A 24,699-nucleotide genomic window follows, 5' to 3' on the forward strand; every position below is an offset into this window, starting at 1 on the left:
AGTGGGCCAAAAACAACTTTACCCAACTAAAAAGTTTCATAATGTCAACATTCCAAAGTCTGCTTCACATTGTTTTTACATATTCGTAAAGAACATCTTCTGGTGAAAACACTATTCAAAAATGTATTAAATTAAATACGTTACGCTAGTTTTAAATCAAAGGGTCAAAATTAACTTTGTCCACGCGAAGGCCTAGTGGCTGTCGCTTCGCATCACTTGCAATAGGGAATTCGATAGAGAATGGGAACCACTTAGTATACGCACACATTTGTTCAGCAATTTTATATAACACAATCAAATAAACCAGATAAGCTCAAATATAAACAATTTAAATGTCAAGCTACGATATTTCGTCATGATATGCAGCTTTCATGCTTCAAAGATATAAAACAATTCTCTTCAAATATGCGCAAAGCAATTGGAACCTCAGACCTCATTTTTATCATTACGAAATGTTTATCTAAAAGAAAGTTTGAAGTTATTGCACATATTGCGTTGTGGTATGTTCGGCAAATTGTTGCGTCGAGAACTGACTCTGGGGTTAGCTTCAAGTTCCCTTTTGAACCACTGCAACATTTGCTTGTCGCACCCTTTGCAACCAATCTCGTAGACGACCCCACTGGTCTTAATGGTGTCGACCTTGTCCTTTGGGTGAACTAACAGTCTTTTGATAGTATTATGCGGTTTCATTGCGACGGATATTTTGTGCTTACGAAATATTCTCTGTAGTTTCTCCGATAAACCTTCCACGTATGGAATTACCACCATGCCCTTAGTTTCTGTCTCCTGAGTGGTGTTCTTGTGCTCTTTGTTCTTCTTCACTTCCGCTTTACCTTCTACCTGTTGTTTCGTCTTATATGGTTTGTCTTTGGTTCGTCTGAAGTGAGTTTACTGTGCTGCTCTGCCCTCTACCTGGTTGCCTCCTTGCATTTGGCGAATACAGGTTTCAGCACTGGTCCTCATTGCATCAATTGCATTGCGTACCATCCTTGTGCGCCGGATACTTGTGAAGGCATTCATTAATACGTTTGCGAAGATCTTGGATTTTTCCACAAAGGAAAAAACTCAAGTGGTGTGAGGTCTGGTGATCGTGCAGGCCACTCCACAGCATGAGCCATCCCAACCACTCTGTTTGCTATCCGTGGACAGAGTAAAAAACGGGTACTTTTATTTAAAAGGGCATATCTTCAAAAGTTGTGAGCCGATTGAAATAATTGTTTTGGTTTATTAAAGCTAACGATTAAAGGTTTCTTTACATACCAAAATATATTTAACCAACTTTTCAGAAATAGGAGAAAAAGAGGGCGCAATGAGGGGCCTCTTTTTTTTTTGGGACACCCTGTACAATCAATAAGTGACATGTTTGTCTAATACTATTTTTGTCTAATACTATTTTCTAAATTGTATAAATTTTTTGTGACAACCTGTATGTACACATCAACCATAGGGAATAGACTATGCCTTAGTCGAATTTTGACATCAACCATAGGGAATAGACTATGCCTTAGTCGAATTTTGACATCAACCATAGGGAATAGACTATGCCATAGTCGAATTTTGACATCAACCATAGGGAATAGACTATGCCTTAGTCGAATTTTGACATCAACCATAGGGAATAGACTATGCCATAGTCGAATTTTGACATCAACCATAGGGAATAGACTATGCCTTAGTCGAATTTTGACATCAACCATAGGGAATAGACTATGCCATAGTCGAATTTTGACATCAACCATAGGGAATAGACTATGCCATAGTCGAATTTTGACATCAACCATAGGGAATAGACTATGCCATAGTCGAATTTTGACATCAACCATAGGGAATAGACTATGCCATAGTCGAATTTTGATAACAAATATGTTATTATTATTTAATCACGATGAACGCATTCCGTTGAACTCAAAATGATACTGATGTTTATTAAACATGTTAAAATCAAAGTGTTCAATAGTAAAATGGTCATAAAGAGTTTATATATATAATTAGATGATTAGTGACAATAAAAGTGATCGAATGCAACATATCTTGCATAATTATAACGGCTCACTTCAATACTAAACAATTCTGATTTTGGAATCTACCAGTTTATTGATCGCGAAAGCACGAGTTGGGAAGCTAACAAACAGAGGGAGTACAGTGACTGAAAATCTATCAATTGCACACAAATTAATACAAATCAGCATTTTATGCTTAAATGTAATAGCCAGAGTATGCAAAATGGGCAAGTGGACTGCGGAGAAGTCTACCATAAGGAACAACTTCGTCCACAGCATAGTATAAATAATCACACCGCAATAATTAATGTGAACATTACCATGATTACCTAACCATGCATAAGCATGCATTAAAGACGCAGCAAACATAAAAAAAACCGTTTTTTAAATTTATGGATTTGGTTTTGGTAAAAAGTCTTATTATGATATCACACCACCAAATAAATCCCCATAGAGATATGTACTAAATTTGCCTCAAGAAAACGTCACTTTTTCTTCTCAGTTCTCGACTCAGTTCTTAGCGACAGCTATGATGGTTGAAATTAGCCCTAGCCTGATCCCTCTGACTGGGTAAATATAGATTGACCGTCATTATTTTTTACGACTGGCCCACGAAGTCTATGATGTCTGGAAATTACCTAATTTACCTGCAAAATCATGCCAGTGTTTTTGTATAGAAAAGACTGCTTAAATTCATTAAAAAATACTCGACCTCTCCCATCTGTGGTACACTTGCAGGATTTGATATTACTAATCATGACCAATCCAAATTTAGCCAAAGTTATGCAAATTTCTGCTCATTTTAATGCTTACTTTAGGCCATTCAGGGCGCACAACCGTATAATCCCGGGGGGGCACTCAACACAAATGACCATATGGGTATGCTCCCCCGGAAAGACCACCCTTTTTGGTTTTCGCAGCTCTGAATTTGATAATTTCAGCTCTAAAAGACCCAAAAGTTGCTCATTCCTCATATTTCTGGGGTTTTTTCAGGCGACTTTTAACCAAAAAGCCAAGAAAGACCCTTGATTTTGACTGTTTGCAGCTCCAAAAGTCCCCATTTTACTTGTTCACAGCCCGGTTTGCAGCTCCAAAAGACCCCCTTTTACCGGTACGCCGTCAGCTCCCAAAGACCTACCACCTCAAAATTCCGGGGGAGCATACCCACCAAAATGTTTTCGATGTACCCCCCCCCCGGGCGTATAATACTATTTGGTGGTGTGAAATCTGAACATTAAATGTCGGGTTTTATAAAAATGTTATTGTTGGTGCAAACATTTTTAGCCAAATATCTCGTCAGTATTCAAATAAGAATCTGTTAGAATATTTTGTAATAGGTTTTCAACAAATATTTTAGAATGTTATAAAAATGTTTTACTTTCCCTTTATATAACCCGACATTTAAACGTTTTCTGACAACCTTTTTTGAATAATGTCGAAAACGTTTTATCTTTGTTGGGGGAGGCGTGGTCCGATTTTTCATGCTCTCTTTTCTATCTTAGATTAAAAAAACTTATATTTCCCAATTTTTAGTTGTATTGCTCAAGGTGTTTTGATATGAAAAGCAAGTGTATAACAATGTCCCGTAGTATCAAAACAATTATCGTTCACCTCCCACATTAAATAATTGTTAACACACCTCATCTCTTCCCACATCTCCACATTGAAACAAATATCTCTACTGATATACACAGAAAATGATATTGCCCAAATCGCCACTTCCTTCACCTCGACATATACGCTGTCGAAGTTACGTAATAATCGGATTAACTACCATAGCAATAGATGAATACATTTTTTTAATAGATCGCCCTGCACTACAAGCAGGTTGCACGCATCATCTGCGAATGTCTGTAATCATAGATTGAATACAATACCGCTGTTTTCAAAGATACTCATTTCTTTGACATCTATGGCTCAATGCATAGGTACCGCGTGAACGTTGTAGTGCAGAGCGATCTATTCAAAATCTGTATTCATCTATTGCTATTGTAGCTAATCCTGTCACATCATTACTTCAACAGCGTATAATAACCAAAAATATATAAGAATACATCCCCCCCCCCTTCGCTACCATCCTCCATCTACAACATCCCCATAGAATCCTCACTGGTTATATTGCTGTGATTGATAGTCATCCGCGATGTAAGTCTCGTACCCATTTATGCATTGGATATAGCATCCGATTTCACTAACAGTCGTAACCCAACACATCGTAGCTCTAACATCGTAAATCCTATGGAAGAGTTACCATGGGTGTGGGACTTACGATGGGTTTAGCACTTACGATGCGTCGTAAAACTCTATGATGAAGCTGGTGTGAAACTGAATTCCTCAATCCTGATAATCCAGATCAATTAGAAGTTTTGTACCACAGGCTGTTCATTCGATACACAGTTCTTCAACTGCTGATAGACATGCTCTTATTAGGGATAACCATCACAATTTCATGTTGCCCCTATTGCTACAAAAGATTGTTTTCTGGATAGAACTCATTAACAGAAGTATTTTGGTGGTTAAATGATCAAAATCGGTCAAAAACTTTTCGAATTATGAATTATCAAAGTTTCCCATTCTGACCGGTCATTGGAACGAAATAAAAGGTCCAAAAATTAGCAATTGGGAGCAAAATTGGCATAAGCATATATTTACCTTTATATATTTCTTTATTTTAACATATATGCAAACATGAAACAAGCATATTGTGAAAGTATCAAAGAGGTTTCTTATGAAATGGCACTTTACTAGTCAATGGCATAATTTTTTTTTTCAAACCGAGGCATTGAAATCATGCATTGAGAACATTTGCCAAAAATCATCCAAGATGGCCGATATGACACAAAATCAAAATTGCATTAAGTCCAGGTCAACCAAGAATTTCAATGTTATTGGGTTTAATAAGACCAATTAGTAGGTGTATGCAAACAAAATCTTAAGTGCCATTGAAGGTCATTGACTCATTCACAATAATATAGGTTATCCATTCTTGAGCAGTGCTGAACTCGGCCACTGGCAATTAAGCGCACTGTGGCGATGGACCAATTTTGACTCGCACTTACAGGAAAACGAAATAAGTTATGTTGCTGTAATTTGCAAGATAGTTACAAAATATAATTGGCAATAACTTCCCTAATTTTTACAGAAAAATAAAAAAAAAAATAAAAGAATGAGATCAATTTAGAAATGTCTGTGCAAGCAGTGCACAGTTGAGATCCCTGCATGTCTATGGGAGTGTTCTAATCAAGTTGATGGTTCATTGGTCATCCCTACTCTTATGTACCTACATATTGATATAATAGACACACGTCAAATCAACTGAACTCTCTTGTGTCATACAAATCACAAACTTAGCAGCACTCTTGCGATGTTGCTGTGATTGGGTTATTAGTCACTAGTTCTCCGCACAGCGAGTCTAGTATGTTACCTTCCTATCAAAGTCGTTACGCAACATCTCATATAGCATCCAATTTCATAGTTATGACGCTGAAAGTCGTACAAGTAATGTAACAGGATTAATTACAATAGCAATGGGTTTACACCGTTTTGAATGTATTGCCCTGCACTAGACGTTACGCCATACAGACCTGGATCGTAATTCTATAGAATGTTTACATCATGCTGATCACCCGCAACTGTAAGATCAGTGTCTTTGAAAAGAGCGGTATCAATCATTGCATACATTCACAGGTGATAAGCGCACCCTTCTTTTGTTGCAGGTCAATACATTCAAAAATATTGTAAACCCATTGCTATGATAATTAATCCTGTTACACCACTACTTTTACAGCGAATTAACACACCGGAAATCCAAACTACTCCTTCCAGAAGGACTCAAAAGATAGCACCACATATCACGCCGTCAGGCGCGTGGATATATAGTACGTGATCCGGCTTAAATATAGTCCGTGGGCCGGTGTGGATATTGTTCTTCTCGAAGGACTAGTCCAAACCTATCGTAACGCTCATTATGTGAATGCTATGGAAGCGCTATTTTATGTCATGTAAGGTTTTAGACTTATGAATGGGTTTAGCACTTGCGATGCGGTGTAACTCTCTTTCGAAATCGATCTTATTATATGAAGCTGATGTGCAACTAATTGCTGGTAATATGATACCAATTTCAAGTTCTGTGCCACTGGATGTTCAGTCTGGTGACGAATGCTCAATCCAGAGTAACAAAGTCATATTCGTTACATAGTTCTACATTTTCTTCTGATAGACATGCTCTTGTGTACCTGAACAAAGTAAATGCAAAGAGAAACATAGAAGTTGTAACGAAGTCAAATAGGCCCTTCAATAATTATTTGCAATGTACCAGTGTTAAGGGAAGGGGTATGAACGTTTGGACAGTATTTATTGTGGGACATTAGAGCACATCAGACATATCGAATTGCATTCTGAATACGAAGAATGTCATTCTGATTTCAAATAATTTTGATTTTTTGAAATTCGCAATGTAATACACATTTTATGGCAAATCATTAAAAATTGATATTTTTGATATTTAACAGTACTCGAAGTAAACTTTATCAATCTGATGATTTATACTTAACGTGTATGTAGGTGGGATGAAAAGCTGACGATCAATTGAAAATTTTGACCTTTTTCGTATTGAAGATATGCATTTTGTCCCCCAAAACACACAAAAAAATTAGGTCTTTTGGGAAAAAATCCATATCTTCAATATGAAAGGTCAAAATTTTCAATTGATCGTCGGCTTTTCCTCCCAGCTACATACACTTTAAGAATATATCATTAGATTTATAAAATTTACTTCGAGGACTGTTATATATCAAAATTTGAAAAATATCAAACTTTTATAATTTGTCATAAAATTTGTATTATATCGTAAATTACAAAAAATGAAAATTATTTGATATCAGAAAGACATGCTTCGTATTCAGAATGCAATTCGATACGTCTGAGGTGCTCTCATGTTCCATAAAAAATACTGTCGAAACGCTCAAAACGCTCATTCCAGATCCTTTAAGCTTAACCAAAATCCTACAAAGTGGGCACAATTTTAGTTTTGACGTCAATATGACATTGTATTTTGGTTTTATTTTGGTTAGTCTGTTAGTGGTTGTAGCGACGTAAATACAACCACATCTACTTCATCATTGGTTATATTTTGGTTATCCAAATAAGCAACCAAAATACAATATTTGTTTTCTAAGCATACCAACCAAAATGTAACTTAAAACAAACACAAAGTTTGGTTAGTTTGGAAACGTTAATGTTACCAACAATAATTCAACGTATAACTAACATTTTTATTTGTCATTTTGACAACGTCAACACAGCCAACAATATTCTAACGTCGATGACATGGCATTGGTCAGTTTGGTAACATCAATTAAATTTCTGAATGCTACCACGTTTTCAGATTGCCATCGAAATGATTGCCTTGTTTGTTTTATATGTTGTATTGAAAACATAGTAGTTAATTATTGATATATCAAATTGAATAATTTTAAGGCAAGTAATTATATTGTGTTCTTGTCTAGACTTACCTTAGGTCCTTGAAATGTTTTCCCTTTTCCTTGCAGATCTTCAGAAGCCCTCTAAAACCTCTATCCGCAAGGCGAATCTGGCAAAATCGAATCCCTGTAAGATGGCGGGCGCTCTTCAAGGATGTCTCCATCTTCTCCCATGCTTCATCTCTGATCTGAGGTACTTCCGTTTCACCATCTCCACCATGCTTATAAACCAGTGTAAACTCCCTCATTTGGCTCCATTGCATTAGACCTGTACCAACACATTCTACCATATCGGATGGGTGCGGGCTGTCTTTAAGTCGTAGCTTTTTAAGAAGCACAAGACGATGGAGACCTTTCAGCAATTCTCTGTGCTTTTGGGGGCTGAGATCAGATACACTTATACTTAGTTTAGCCAAGGTTTCTGGTAAATTTGTCGACAGGCTTGTGGCAACATCGTTATTCATGTGATTGTTGACAGATACAAATGCCTGAAGTTGCGATGAAAAGCTTGGTAACATGGTAGCGACAACATTCATGTCTTCTGCTGGTGCATAGTAGTCGGAGATGTTTAGCTCTTTAAGAGCTTTACAAGAAGTAATCCTTTGTGCTAAGATCTGAAGTGTTTTTCCAGACTCAATTTTGTTGCGATGAATTCCAAGAGTCTCTAGTGCGGGCATCTGGTCAACTACACTAGCCAATTGTGTTGTCTGTTCTCCTGTTATCGTCACTGACGGAGCCCATAGTTCAGTAAGCGATTTCATGTGGCCATCATTGATGGAATCAATAAAGACACCAAACTTATTTCCAAGTTTGTAGTTGTCTATGCTCAACTTCTCTAATCTAATGTGCTGGAAGCTTCTGATGATTGGGACGAGATTGGTATCTGAAGTCGACGGCAAGCCTTCACATCGTTGCATAAGTACGATGTACGCTACAAACTCTGCTGGGTGTAATTCTTCCAATTCCCTATGTAGGATCTCGCGATGCTCCTTCTTGTAGTCGTTGCACATTTCTTGTATCTCTCCATCTGGGATGTTTTTCAATCCCTTTAGGGTCTGTTCGTATAATTTCTGGCATGGCCCATAAAATATCTGGGGGTCGCTGGGATGCGCTACTGCTTGCAAGTTGAATGAACGTATCCAGGAGTCACTGTGTTCCATGTAGTAACCAAGAGCCACAGCTGGATAAGGTTGTATCCCAAAACAATAAACCTGACCGTCCTTAAACAACCGGCTTAGCATCTCGTTAAATTTGCCTTCTATGTCAGCTTCATAGTTGCATTCCAAGCAGAGCTCAATAAACTGTTGGACCCATCTTGTTTCGTCTACAGTAAGCCTTCCTTCTTTAACGTCAATTTCCTCGTCAAATAGCTTCATCAGTACTGTCATGACTTCTTTAGCTGCATCGTTGTTTGCTGCGGCAGCTGAAATAAGCACAAGCCCTGTAGCCATGGCGGCATCAACAGTTTGAATGGCACCAAGGTACGAACGCAGTTCATCGGGATGATCCGCAAGGTATTTGCCAGCAATGTGTTCTTGTCCGGATTTGTGGAAGAATGTCAAAGAATTGACTTGGTCACCTTTTTGTGAGATCACACCCATGGCGCATGCACCATTTGTTAATTCTTCAGAGGATGATTCGACGATCTCGTTCCTGGTGAACACCAATTTTGGGGTCTCTGCAGGTTTTAAGCCTTTCACAGCAATAGCACCAAGCTCTTGCACCATTCTGTTCTGTAAAAATATAATAATACAAATAAATAATCTGAATATGTATAAACAGTTCGAAAAAGCACAACTTGCAAAATCGGATTACCAGAAAATTTAAGAAAAAGACAAGCTATATATATCATGATATACGGTAGACTGGTTACAAGAAGAATACTAGACAAACATGCCGATTACACCACAAACATCAGCATGATAAGGGGGCCATAGCATTGTTAAGCTCCCTGTCAAGTTTTCTCTAACTCTGAGATTAATATTATTTTATTTGTATTTTTAAGATGTTGAAATAAATAAATAACCGGGTTTGAGAGTGGTTCTTGGTCAATTTGGGGATGCTGATTCCGAATCTTTCATGAGCATTTTCATAAAAACTTTCAAAAGTCTTCAAATTTGACATCAAAAGATAAGACAGGGATGACTTTTCAAAGTTGGTAAATTTAGGGAAAAAAGTATTTCTTTAAGGATTTAGAAAAGGTATAGTTTGATATACTTGCGACGTGCCCCGCTCCCGAGAAGTTGAAGACTTTATGGTAACCCTTGAGGTCAAAACCTTTTTCTGAACATTCCCTTAGTTCTGTCTGTGCTCATACTTCACATAGGCCCCTACCGCGATATTGAGTGCAATGAAATTCCCTCATTTTTTAACCCTGCATGTAGAAATAACGGGAAGCTGGAACTTACCTGTGTCAGACTAGAATGTTGCTTCTGCTGGACACAAGATTGGTACATAGTTGTGATGATGGCATCATAGAGCTCACTTCGCCTTTTGGGAATCTCCCGCTTTCCTTCTGTTATCTTCCAGTACCAACATATAAGAAGAGCTATCAATGGGATCGATATATCTACAACCAGCTCGTTGTTTTTGATCATTTGTGACAGGCGGGCACCTAGCGTACGACTAAGAGGGTCATCAACAGCAAAGAACTGCTTCACATATTCCCGAATCTTCTCCTTGTTGAATGGTTGAAGTTCGAGACGCTTGTACTTGACATCCATCAATTCATTAATACGCTTACATGGCCTCGATGTAACAAGGACTCTACAGCTGGACAATTCTTCAAATTTAAGAATTCCTACTATGCTACCGACCTCCTGACACTGTAGCAAATCAGGTGCAGACTCGTCCAAGGCATCCAGGATAATCACGACCGACTTGCCACACTTTTCAATTGTTCTTCTCAGACACTGTGGATCACGAAATCGCGATGCAGATGCATGCAAAAGCTGCTTAATAATTTCCTCTTCGATATTGCTTTTGTAGTCCACTTTTCCTAATTCGAGGACAAACAACAGCTCGATGTGATTCAGAGGTGAATTCTGATCTTTGTCATCTAGCCCACTACACCAATCGTGTGCGATTTTGGCGCAGAGAGTTGACTTGCCTAAACCAGGACGGCCTTCCAGGATGAATCTGCGATGCGCTTCAGTGTGCTCAAAAATCAGATGATAAAATTGTAATGGTATTTTGATAGTTTTGTTTGGCTTAGGGATGTCTTCGTCAACAGTCAGTTGTACATAGATATCGTTAAGGTCCACGTAGCTCTCCCTTTCCCATGGAAAGAGCTGCTTCTTGCACAATTTGTTACGGTAATGCGTTTTCAATTCCCCCGCCAAATCTTCAACCGTGTAGTTTGAGTTCTTGGTTTCTGAATAAAGATAAGAAAGATCATATACTAAAATGCAGAAAACCTTAGACGAGCGCGTATTGTAAGGATACATCGCGTATATACTGCGTTGAACGCACTTGTCTCTGATTGGCTGCTAAGGCGATATATTGTTGCTGAGTGGAAATTTATGAATGAACTGTGCGCCGTACGCGTTGTTAGCGCCGAATTTGCAACATCACGGTAGTCGCGCTCGTATAAGGTTTGCTGCATTTTAGTATAGTAAGGAACGCACCATTTGACTTCTAGGGGGCTGCAAGTTTTGGTTACGGAAAGATTTTTTTGAACTGTAGGTATTGGCAAGGTTGATAGTGGGGGATTGTTTTTGGCTCATGTAGAGCTATGTAGTGGGGAAAGTGTTTCAGTGGCGTTGGTCATTCGGGGGATTCGGGGGAAAACGTCAAAAACGTCAAAATTTGTCCCCTCAAAATAAGATTCCTTGGCCTTTTAAAACGCTAAAACCCCAGAGCTTTCGCTTTGCCCCTCGACCCCACCAGGGGCCTAACGCGGGCCCCTGGACCCCACCCGTGAGGGGCTTCGCGGCAAGCCGCTCGCAGTCACACTCCTAATCAGACTTCACTAGGGGGGAACTGAACAACCTGGCCCCCCACTTTCAATGTGCTGCGCACGCCACTGAGTGTTTTATCAAACTTCTAGTCCATCCTCACCTGAAAGTCAAATGGTGCGTCCTGACGCGTAAAATTAATTCTTACAAGAACTGAAAAAATATCTTAATCTAATCTTTGATTTGTTATTTATATTTGGCAAAATGAATGCCAAATATTCATTTGCTCGTAAATTATGTATATATTTAGTTCTACATTATACATCCTGCGCATAAAATGTCAAAACATAGTAACACAATGTTTCACTTAAAACTAAACAAATATATGCATATTTTAAATATTTTTGGTGGGTTTTTTTTACAAATCATTAACTTTGCCTTGGATACCGATTTTTTTTTTAATTTTAACTTTTCGCATGAAAACAACTTTAATTTCTTAGTTAAAATTCACTAAGCTCTCAGTACTTACCATCTTGTGGATGATGGATAATATTTATACTGCAATTGTCACCAGTACCAATTACTGTATTCTGATCTCCGCGTACAGTTTGTCTCGTATTGCTTGCACTTGCAACTAAATTAATAAATCAAAAAGATACAAAAGGCGAAAAATAAATAATACATATTGAAATTGGAACTGGCTATATGGTTTGTTTTATGTCATTCAATATTGCCCTTTTTATGGGGAATTTTTAAATATGTTTATTTTATAATAATATTTCGTATGTGTAAAAACCTTGATGTATTTTAAGGGGTGGATATGAGCGTTTGGACAGTATTTTTTGTGGGACATGAGAGCACATCAGACATATCGAATTGCATTCTGAATACGAAGAATGTTCTTATGATATCAAATAATTTAGATTTTTTGAAATTCGCAATATAAATCACATTTTATGGCACATGATTAAAAATTGAACATTTTGACCTTTCGTATTGAAGATATGGATTTTTTCCCAAAAACACCAAAACAAATTGGGTCTTTTTGGGAAAAAAATGTATATTTTCAATATGAAAGGTCAAAATTTTCAATTGAACGTCGGCTTTTCATCCCAGCTACATACACTAAAGTACATAGATAAATCCAAGATATACATCCAAGATGGTTGAAATCATCCAAAGGTAAAGTGCTCAACCATATTGGGAGCTAAATAATTAATTTGGACTTGTGTTGATACAGTTACAATATATTACTTGACAGATCTGTTTCGTAAGGCCATAGGGCCTCACTCATCATAAGGCCATAGGGCCTCACTCATCAGAAGCACATAACCAGATTGCAGGATTTTAGGCCACAATTATCCTTAGTATGCCTCACTTAAGGGATCTAAAATGAGCGTTTATTGCGTTTCGACAGTATTTTTTGTGGGACATGAGAGCACCTCAGACCTATCGAATTGCATTCTGAATACGAAGCATGTCTTTCTGATATCAAATAATTTTCATTTTTGAAAATCACAATATAATACAAATTTTATGACAAATTATAAAAATTTGATATTTTTCAAATTTTGATATATAACAGTCCTCGAAGTAAATTATATAAATCTAATGATATATTCTTAAAGTGTATGTAGCAGGGAGGAAAAGCCGACGGTCAATTGAAAATTTTGACTTTTCATATTGAAGATATGGATTTTTTTCCCAAAAAGACCTAATTTTTTTTTTGGTGTTTTGGGAAAAAAATCCATATCTTCAATACAAAAAGGTCAAAATTTTCAATTGATCGTCGGCTTTTCATCCCACCTACATACACTTTAAGTATAAATCATCAGATTTATAAAGTTTACTTCAAGTACTGTTAAATATCAAAATATCAATTTTAATGATTTGCCATAAAATGTGTATTAAATTGCGAATTTCAAAAATCAAAATTATTTGATATCAGAATGACATTCTTCGTATTCAGAATGCAATTCGATATGTCTGATGTGCTCTAATGTCCCAAAATAAATACTGTCCAAACGTTCATACCCCACCCCTTAAGCGTACAAATGGCAAATTTCACGCGTTTAGAGCGTAAATTAACTGTCCAGGGAAAGTCTTTTAGCAAAATACTCAATCAACTTAAATGACATTAGTTGGGTTGAGGTTTAACAGGTGCCAATCGTGTTGCCGTGCACAGGGGCTAGCAAACCGACTATTCATTTCCACTAAGAACCCCTGCCCACACACTCCCACCCACCCCCCACCCCTACCTTGAATGCATGCCGTGCATGGTGGAAAATTTGAAATCTGACAGACTGAAACTTACCTTGACTCTCTGTTTGCATCTCACTTCTGTCGTCCATTGTGTTTTGTGACATGTTTTTCTTCTAGTCATATACTTGTCATTTGGCCAAGCTCAACTCAAGAAAGAAAGAATGAATGAAAGGATTAGTATATTACCAACAATGGAGCTATTATAACATGGAAATGCAATAGATTATGTAACGCATTGTTCCGTTGTGCCGATTTGATTTGCCGACAAGCTTTTTATCGAGAGGTGCCTTTTGACAGCGTATTAACGCTTTAGCAGGCAGGCTACTGTCAATAAGTGATGAAACAAAACTCACGTGAAAGCGCCTTCTTGAGCAAGAGGTATCTTGTGTTCTCATACAGCCCATGGGCGTGATTGAGTAGCCGAAAGCACAAAAGGCACAATTTAGCCGTCGATGTACAGTTCATTACAACAAGTTGCAATACACCGAGTGGCAAACTTTAATGAGCTATGACATCCTCACCCAATTTACATCTCGCCGTGATTTAATAGTGTATATGATGTGCTTTAGAAAGTTGGGTAATACCTTTCGTTAGCATAGTATAGTATAGTATAGTATAGTATAGTATAGTATAGTATAGTATAGTATAGTATAGTAGATTTTATTCACACACAAATCGTGGCCCTCAGGCCAAATTACAAGTGGTTTACAATATTAAAAAAACAATTAAACATTATAAAATACAGTGTCAATATGAAGAAGGAAAAATACAGCAACTGCTGTTGATAGAAAATAAAATATTGCACTTATTCAAGACATCATTCAAAAGCATTATACATAATAGACTTTAGGCCATGCGTCTCTACGACCCTTGGTTTTCCACTTCCGTAGTCCCCTCCCAGTCCACTCTTGGGCAGAACATGAAAGCATAACAAATCAAGAGTAAAGGTATGTCTGAATTGATATCCAAAAAGTTCTCACGTTTTACTTGGCACATTTAGGAGTTATTTAGGGTTAAAAATGTGTTTTTCGTGATTTTTTTCCCATTTTTGCCCAAAAATATCAAATATTAAAATAGCTGTAACTTTCAAAATAAATTGAGTAGAAATTTCATTTCTATTGTAGATGTTACATGTCACATGGATGTCTAACACTGGTGAATAAAAATGTCACAGCACAACTCTAAAATATAAAAAAAATGGCAAAAACCATATTTTTGTGCTATTTTGGCCATTTTTGAGCTAAAAATTTAATTTTTGCATGGGGAAAAAATAAATATATATTTTATTGATTAAAAAAATATGTCATTATGTCAACCTAGTTATTCTGAACAAAAAAGTTAATGATGGTGAATGTCTGTGACCTATAGTTTTTGATCTATGGCCTTTCAAATTCACATATGAAATGTGATATAAAGAAAAATCTGATTGAATGAAGGGAACACTTGAGGTTTCGACAAAAACTAATCAATGAGGCCCATTTTTCAGCTAGAAGCTCCACAGCTCTTACATTGCTATGCACTCAACCGTGTAGTGTAATCAAAGATTGTGCGGAGAGCTCTTGGACGAAAATGTGTGCTCAGGTGTATCGAGGTGGAAACTGTGCGCATGATGGTTTATAAGAGAATCGTTTTTGTATAGAAACCATTCCATTATGATAAGATGGAAGCTTTGTGTTATTCAGAGGATTGATGTTGGAAGACACATTCACAAATAGTTCATTGATGCTGTTAGCAATACTGACATGATCAGAATTCTGAATACCAGGGACAAAAAAGCTCGCGGGGCAAGTTGAAGCCCGTGAAAATCGAAAATCTTACACTAGAAGCCTAAATTTTGCACCTAAGTTTAACATCAGGGTTTGAAAAAAATATTCAGTACCTAGCATCTTCTGACATTTACTGAAAAAATGAAAATTATTGCTTTTCATTTGGTCGAGAAAATTAAATTTACATTGAAAATGTGTTACTCAAAATTTTGCTAATTTCAACACCAAATTCTATCGTTTGTATTGCCTCATTAAATGACCGAGTGAGCCTTGTACAAACAATAGCTATCGGTTGACTGGAGTTCTGAGTGTCTCATGACACAATATGTCAGCGCTCTACTCTCTATTCCAGAAAAATTACATAACTCATTTTTGGGATTAAAAAAATATTATCCTGTTTTGCCAAATGAAACATAGCTAAATCCTAATCCTTAAAGTTAGTCCCAAGGAGGATAGATAGAAAGGAGAAGAAATAGATTACGTAATGCTTTGTTCCTTTGATGCCGATTAGAGATTGCGACAGGCTATTCATAAAAGTGGTACCATTGTTTCGAACAAAGGGCAGTGAATGGGTTCCGCCATTAAACTGGTCACTGATCCGGCATCATATTAACGCTTTACCCAACAGGCGAGTATAAACTAGAGGCAAATGGTGGTCATAGACCACAAACCTAGCTGGGGCATGTTGGTGTTGTGGAGGTATCTGACCCCTGCAAAAATGTTCCCCTGTGATGAGGTTTGTTGTCACCGAGTTTTGAGTCCTGTACTCCTCACAGATGTCCAGAAAATGCAATTCTAAGATTTGACCCAGATGACCTTTGACCAGACACCTGCAAGATGTTCCATAATTCACCCCTGGTCATGAGTTGTCACCGAGTTTGAGCCCTGTACCTCTTACAGATGTCCAGATAACGCAATTCTAAGATTTGGCCCCAGAATGATGTCTTTTGAGCTGACTCGTGCAAAATGTTCCAATATGTTCCCCAGGTCATGAGGTTGTCACCGAGATTGAGCCCCGTACCCCTCACAGATGTCCAGATATTGAAATTCGAAGATTTGACCCCAGCTGACCTTTGACCTGATCCATGCAAAATATTCCAAAATGTTACTCTTCTCATCAAGTTTATTGTCACTGAGTTTGAGCTCCGTACCCCTACATATTGCCAGAAAATGCAGCAATTCTAAGATTTGACATGACCCCTGCAAAATGTCCCCCTGGTTGTGAGGTTTGTTGTCACTGAGTTTGAGCCCCATAAATACCCCTTAGGGGCTATTATTTTCTTTGGAAGGAGGATCCCAAATATACAGGGGTCATAAATTTTAGGAAAGAAAAATACGGGGGGCATAATACTTTTGATGACCAAAATGTAGGGAGTCACAAGATGACCACAGATAGTGTGTTTATTTTATTCAAAACTAGCGGGAGCTATCTATCTATACTACTAAAATAATAGCCGTTGTCTGTGTGTGTGTGTGTGTGTGTCTGTCCGGCTATGCGTTCCGACGCGCTTCGACGCATCGTTCCGATATTTCACACATAGATGGGTATCGGGCGTGCGCTGTTTACCGGGTGGTTTTGAAGGTCATCGGAGGTCAAGGTCAAAGGTCATAGGGAAAAAATACCCCGCATGGATCAAAGGTCAAAATTTCAAACTTTGTCCGATCGGGCCCAAACTTGGCAGGTGGGGTCCTTGATACGAGGGGAATATATGCCCAAAATAAAATCGAGGTCAACCGAGGTCAAAGGTCATTACGGAGGGGTCAAATTTCAAACTTTGTCCGATCAGGCTCAAATTTGGTGGGTGGGATCCTTGATACGAGGGGAATATATGCCCAAAATAAAATCGAGGTCAACCGAGGTCAAAGGTCATAACGGATGGGTCAAATTGCAAACTTTGTCCGATCTGGCTCAAACTTGGTGGATGGAATCCTTCGTATGAGAGAAGCATGAAAAACATTATATGGAGGTCATCCGAGGTCAAAGGTCATGGATTTCAAACTTTGTCCTATCGGGCTCAAACTTGGTGGGTGGAATCCTTGATATGAGGGGAATATATGTGCGAAACAAAATTGAGGTCAGCCGAGGTCAAAGGTCATCTAGGGGCTAAATTTAAATTTTGCCCTATTGTGCTTAGACTTGATATGATCGAGCATGAAAAATTACATCGAGGTCATCCCAGTTCAAAGGTCAGCTGGGGTCAAAAAGTGTGTCTCTCATGCAGATGGTGCCCTAATAGCTACATGGCCATTACAGCTGCAGGTGCACTAATAGCCGTTGTCTGTCTGTGTGTGTGTCTGTCTGTGTGTGTGTCTGTCCAGCTATGCGTTCCGCCGCACTTCGACGCATCGTCCCGATATTGCACACATAGATGGGTACCGGGCGGGCGCTGTTTACCAGGTAGTTTCGAAGGTCATCGGAGGTCAAGGTCAAAGGTCAAAATTTCAAACTTTGTCCAATCGGGCCCAAACTTGGTGGGTGGGATCCTTGATATGAGGGGAATATATGCCCAAAATAAAATCGAGGTCGACTGAGGTCAAAGGTCATTACGGAGGGGTCAAATTTCAAACTTGGTCAGATCGGGCTCAAACTTGGTGGGTCGAAACCTTCGTATGAGGGGAGCATGAAAAACATTATATGGAGGTCATCCGAGGTCAAAGGTCAAAGGTCATGGATTTCAAACTTTGTCCTATCGGCCTCAAACTTGGTGGGTGGAATCCTTGATACGAGGGGAATATATGCGCAAAACAAAATTGAGGTCAAAGGTCATGTAGGGGCTAAATTTAAACTTTGCCTTATTGGGCTTAAACTTGATTGGTGGAATCCTTCGTATGAGGGGAGCATGAAAAAAATTACACCGAGGTCTTAGGTCATCAAACAGTATGGCTATCATGCCAGTGCTCTCACAGCATCAGGGCTCTCACAGCTGCAGGTGCACTAGTAGAGTAAACAGGAGCAGTTAGTAAACGGGAGTGGTTAATAAAGATGTTGAACGGTGATGATAAACATATTGTGTCTTGGACTAAAACATGAATAGAAATTATTATTATTACCCAGGTATAATTCTGGTTTACCCTGTGCACCCTGTGTTTTAGGGTTTGGTTAGGGGATGTCATTTTTCTTCGTCGGGGGGTCGGTGACCGGAGTAAAATTTTTTATGACCCTCCTATTGCGGGCACAATTTTTTTTAGACCCCCCCCCCCTATGTTGGGTCGAAAATTTTTATGACCCCCCCCCCCACCCACTTCCACCTACACAGACTCAAGACAAATTATTCATTGCCGGAACAAAGGCGAGGAGCGCATCAAAACTTTTAGAGCAAAGAAAGTGTGTGGAGTGCGTTAAAATTTAATTGTGTGTGTAAAGAAGGCGCGCTATAGACGAATCCAAGTAGCCAAGTCATGGTCAGGATTTGGTCGGACATCTTTGGGTAGCCGCTAGCACCAACCTGGTGCTTTGAGCGTCCAATTGTGCAAATAAAAGCCGCCTAACACCTATAGAAGATGCAAGGACGAGGAGGGTTAATAGAATAATAGCTAATAATATATATAATGGAGATAATTCCGCAGGTAATCCCGTCGCATCTATTCATACATATAGCCCTTTTGTTCGCAAGTACATCAATGCATAGATACCGCGTGTATTAATCCGATTATTATGTCACTTCAACAGCGAATAGACCATGCTGTGTGTTTTGTGGAAGGGAACTGTATTGTGTTATTCTTTTGTCTGCCTGTGTTTTCGCGGAAGGTGTAAAACGGGTGATGGAATGCAGTTTAAAATTTCCGCCAAGGCCGAATCATTTCACATTTTGAGTGCATTGTAGCCGACGGCTACCCAACTAAAGGCTGCTAGTCAGGTGTAGGAATGCGTGTATTTGGATTCGTCTATATGCGCAAAATATCTGCATTATATAATGAAAGATTGTGTGCAAGAATATGCACAGCGCGCGAAAAGTTTGAGTCACCAGCCCTTAATAATTCTATACCCCCTATTTTGGGTGTTGAAAAATTATAACCCCCTATAATTGGTCTAAAAATTCTATGACCCCCACTCCCCAGTATAATTCATGACCCCCCTTCCAAAGAAAATGACAGCCCCCTTATAATTTAAATTTAAATTAGGGTTAGGATTAGGGTTAGGTTTATAAACGGTGAGGATTAGGGTTAGGGTTATAATTGGGGTTGCTTAGGGTTAGGGTTATACTTGTGCGCAGGGTCTACCAGAATTATTCCAATACCCATGAATAGTCCTGTAACTATCACTAAATAGAATTAAATTAATTAAACTATGATCAGTCTTACCTTGTTAGTACTAGCTAGTATTTCTCATTCAAGATCACCATGATTACAGAAAACAGCAAATGGGTGATAACCATGATAACAATAAAATGTACTGGTACCATTAACTCACAGATTATAAACATTTATCCACAGATTATAGAAGGAATTTTATCATACCACGATGCACTGACCAATTTTCATCTAACACTGAAACCTTTTAGAAATGCAGTTTTAACTTGTTGTAGGGCATAAGGTTGTGCAATAAAATTATTTACAATATTACTTGTATACCCTGACCTATTGACCCCTTAAACAGCTCAAATGTTACAGTCCATGACATATATACTACATCAAATGTAATGTGGCACCACAATAGTGCTGCCGCGCACGCACAGTATAATACCCAGTGGACTCGGGAGGTATCATGAAGGGTTCCTGCCCTTCTTTTACAGTTACCAATTACTAGACTTTTAAAGGCTTTTATACTATTTTCCCCAACTTCATAAACAAAACAAAAAGGTAGGGAAAACAAATGAATTCATATCCCGCATTCATGTAGGTCTATTCCATTTGCAAGCTATTTTTGTGTTGCGCATAATCTTAAACCATGTTTAATTTCCCTGTAAAATACAAGAACACCAATTGTTAATGTTTTAAACCACACAAATTAGGAACTGGGATTCAAATATATATTAATGCAAGATGTTTTTAATCAAACAAAATAAGATACATACTCTAAGATATAAGTATAAAACAAAAACCCTAACATCAGAAGACAAGAAAATCCCCAACAATCATTTACATAAGCAAAACATAGAGCCTGTAAACAAATGCTAGCTAGAGTTTGATATTAACTGCCATGATAATGGCACTGAAAGAATTAAAGTTCCTACTGCAAAGGAAACACATCTGATAGTTTCATATACCGGTACTAACATTGGAATTACTAATCAAGCCAAAAACACATTCATTACAAAGAAAGAGGCCAGAGAACACTTTCATTAATACAAAGAAAGAGGTCGGACATAACCATACAGAAATAAATGCTAAACATTTTAAAGCCTGGCTCATTAATCCCCTGTTTCCAAACATACCACCAAAGTCTGTAAAATACGGGTGCAAAATCAAAATCAAAAGATAAGCCAGAGCCTAATACTAGTACTTTTAATAGTAAACATAATATTAAACCTATAAATTTATACTACAATTACTGTTAAGGAGTGCCTTTAACACACCTGCATGGTTCATATCAAAATCACATTTCTATTAAAAAAACCTATATAAATATGCCATTACTGCTTATTTCCACTGCATTGACATTCAACCTTAAAGAAAACCTTTGGCTTTGCAATCACCTAAAGTTATTCACTTTGTTCATGTGCCCATATGCCATTATTTCAACTATTGCTTCCTACACAAACTACTGTCACTATTATCCAAGTTTTCTGCAACAACCTTTCAATTCCAACTAACTGCATCCAAAATCATATTAGCCATCAATCCTCCCACACATACATTCCCTGGGCTTGCAGAAACAACAGGTCATTAATTACCTTTTCAACTAATTAAGTGCCTTAGGTTAAATAACAAATTACAGTAACAAACTAACAAACACATTCATTCCTTTAGAAAAACAATGATTCAAAAAGACCAAACCATATCTTCACTAGTCAAATAATTCTTACATAGCATCAAGTCAGGGTTTCATACTCAAAGGGTAACAAAAAAAAACATGTGCATTTTCACTTTGTTGCCAGCGGAAGAAAACGGGAAGATTACAGTGGTTTGTTGCCAGCGGAAGAACCCGAACGATTACAATACCTAGCTGGGGGGTGTAAACCCCCCAGCTAGGTAATAAGTGACCACAATACAGTCATGTGTAAGGGCAGTCATGTGTAAAGTGGTACCATTGTACTCACGTATCCCAAATGTGCGCTTGTGCGGGTCTGAGGTCTATAATGGAGTTGTCGATATAATCTTTTTTATCACCCACCTGACTTTAGACGCTTCATTTAAATAAATTGAATGCCCCTGATGATCGACTACACATCAGAATGTATTAGCTGCCAGGTTCACATTTCTATAGTATTCTATAATGGTAATCGCTGCGTATACATGTAAGTATAAGTATAGGCCTATAAAGGGTTTTTTTTTCACAAATGTCCATTTATCTTTTATTTTAAGATGGAGATTGGCATAGAAATAGCGGCGGTGGAAGGGGATGGGGGCAGATTCTCCCCTGTGAGAAGTCTTGAGAGGGGATATGAGGGAGGAAAAGGGGAGGAGGGATATGGAGAATGGGGGAGCCTACAGGAAGGGAGAAAGAGGACAAATGAAGAGAATGTAATAATGAGAAGTAAATAAAATAATAGAAAGATAAGGACATATTTATATTGGAATGACAGGGAGAGTGAGGGAGGGGGAAGAAGGCAAGAGAGAGAAGGATAGCGAGGGAGTGATAAAGTTAGTGTAGGCCTAGGAAAGAATAAATACAGAGAAAGAAAAGAAAGGAAAATAAATGTAATAATAATTATTATAAAAATTAACACATAACAGCACTAAGCAGCCACTCGATGACATCAATGCCGTTGTGCGTTACGTAATTAATGAGCCCAGTCAGATGTATTTCGCACCTGCCAAGCACAAGTCACCCAATTTCGAAAAGTGGACGTTGAATGTACACTCTCATGAATATGGATTGGCAACATTTTCCAATATGTCAGCGCTCTAATCGGAAACAATAGAACAATAGACCCTGCAGAGCGTTGGTTAGTCCTAACTAACAATAAAAGTCAACTTTTAATATTTGGCCAATTTTGGGGCCAACAATAAGGGCCAACGACATGTGTTTTTAGCGTGTTTTTTGTATGCTGTTACAATCTACTAAGACTAATTGAAGTTTATGCATTCTAATTTTCTAAAGTTTCATTTTTATAACCAACCATTTAATTAAAGTAACACAAAAAAGTGAAAATTAGAGCAACATTTCGGCATATTCTCAAGATTTTGAATGCTTAGACTTGTTCCATGCCGAAAATGCGTGTTTTTGGCTATTTTTTCAAGAAATTAGTAAAACAGTGAACCTTTTCTTTTATCTCCGCGCCGGTCAGGACTAAATGAATGATTAGGATTGAGCTATGTTTAATTTGGCAGAACTTGATAATATTTTTTTAATCCCAAAAATTAGTGCTGTATTTTTCTGAAATGGGGAGTAATAGACACAATAGAAAAATAAACCCTGCAGTGCGTTACCAACCACGCACGTCTTTATCCAACGTTTTAATAAGGGCGTTGTTATTATGCAGTTTGAACCCAAATCTCACGCAATATTTGCATTGTTTGAGTTTTGCAATATCACCTTTTAATATGGTGACCTTCGACTCGTGTCTCCCTGAATAGACTTCAGTGTTATGTGCAATAATTCAATAATCAGCCACACACACATTAGACTATGGCATAGTCGATTGTTGATAAATAAATATAGCCCTATAATATTAATCATGATGAACGCAATCAATGAATTCGAAATTATTCAATAGAAAATAGTCAGTTTATATAATTTGTGAGGGTAAAAGTGGAGTATATGTGTACATGTTATTGAATAATGGCTCACTTCAGTACTGAACAATTCTGATTTTGGAATCTACCAGTTTATTGATCGCGAAAGCCCGAGTAAAAAATCAAATAACAAACACTGAAAAAATCAGATGTGAAAATTTATCAATCCGGGATATCAATCGTACACAGATTAATACAAATCAGAGTAGACTACGGAGAACACACAAACATACCACTCACATAATCATGTTAATAATATATTTTGTATTATATATATTAGCATAGCGGTTGCATGTACATGTAGCGGAAATGATCAATTTTAGCCCAATCTCTTCCACCTTCAATACGGTAGTCTTATAGTCTATATTCTTTGTGTTTTTCATATGTTTCACCGACAAAAAATGTACACAACATCTAAACATCTCAACTCACCTTTCTCTTTGAAAATGTTTACGAAGCAAAAACCTGCAATGACTGACAATAAATTGATTATAGTATTTCGTGTGCAGGGAGTGATATAAATATATGGTAGCCCCTGGATACCATGCACGTACATACAGTTTCACTCCGGATGCGCATGTACAATTGTAAATACGTCATTATTACAGGGTGTTCCTGAAAGAACTGTATCTTCGGGAACTGAATTTTTTTGGTATTTTAAAACATAAACCAAACATAAGGGGCTGTCCAATAATTATGTGTCCGGGGGAATTCCGAACGGCCAGCTTAAAATCGCTTGCCCCCCCCCCCCTTCTCGGCCTGCCAAAATCGCTCCCCCTCCCCTCTCGGCCCGTCACAAAATCTTTACCCCACCCCCACCCCCTTGCACATGCCAAAGTTTTCGGATCCCAATTTGCAAACCTTAAATGGTATATATAGATCTAAGATATTTGCATATTAAAGCGTTTCCATACTGTTTTCTTAAGCCTTTTTAGAGCGCTTTATTTATAAGGCGCCCCATGAATGTGTGCCAAAATCGCTTGCCCCCCCCTCTCTCTCTCTCGGCTGGCCAAAATTACTTGACCCCCCCTTTCTGCTCGCCAAAATCTCTTGCCTCCCCCTAATTTTACCCTCCCCAGGGCTCATAATTATTTAGGCATGTTTAGTTGTGGCGTTAAAATACCCAAACAATTAAGTTTCCGACGGTACAGTTCTCTCAGGGACACCCTGTATGGTGGTAATCTGTCAATACAAGGTCATTGTCTTTATCTCATATATTCATTGTTTCATCATGCGGAAAAATATGAGACCTATTAAATCGATATTAAATAATTCATGAATCATAATGTATATTTAACCAAAGAGCTTTTAAAAGAAATAGAGTGGCAATAGATTATGTAATGCTTTGTTCGTTTGATGCCGATTAGAGTTTGCGACAGGCTATTCATAAAAGTGGTACCATTGTTTCGAACAAAGGAGTTCCGCCATTAAATTGGTCACTGATCCGGCATTATAT

At 38.0% G+C, this 24,699-nt stretch overlaps 1 protein-coding gene across 1 annotated transcript; it reads right to left on the bottom strand.

The window, feature by feature from the left end:
• Window positions 1–4,631: 4,631 nt before the first annotated feature.
• Window positions 4,632–23,936, bottom strand: LOC140151351 (uncharacterized). The gene is made up of 6 exons (XM_072173662.1): window positions 23,676–23,936; window positions 13,691–13,784; window positions 11,906–12,010; window positions 9,889–10,853; window positions 7,514–9,213; window positions 4,632–6,235 (listed from the first exon to the last, which is right to left on the bottom strand). Exons 2-6 carry the CDS (start codon window positions 13,740–13,742, stop codon window positions 6,163–6,165), a joined length of 2,895 nt encoding a protein of 964 aa, XP_072029763.1. The 5' UTR covers window positions 13,743–13,784; window positions 23,676–23,936; the 3' UTR covers window positions 4,632–6,162.
• Window positions 23,937–24,699: the final 763 nt, after the last annotated feature.

This window comes from Amphiura filiformis, chromosome 4, assembly GCF_039555335.1.
Source record: "Amphiura filiformis chromosome 4, Afil_fr2py, whole genome shotgun sequence".
Lineage (NCBI taxonomy): Eukaryota > Metazoa > Echinodermata > Ophiuroidea > Amphilepidida > Amphiuridae > Amphiura > Amphiura filiformis.

Coding starts and splice junctions, on each gene's coding strand:
- LOC140151351 (XM_072173662.1), bottom strand. CDS start 13,742: ATGTCACAAAACACAATGGACGACAGAAGTGAGATGCAAACAGAGAGT. Junction 12,011..13,690: donor GATGCAAACAGAGAGTCAAG/GTAAGTTTCAGT, acceptor TTATTAATTTAG/TTGCAAGTGCAAGCAATACG. Junction 9,214..9,888: donor AACATTCTAGTCTGACACAG/GTAAGTTCCAGC, acceptor ATATTTTTACAG/AACAGAATGGTGCAAGAGCT.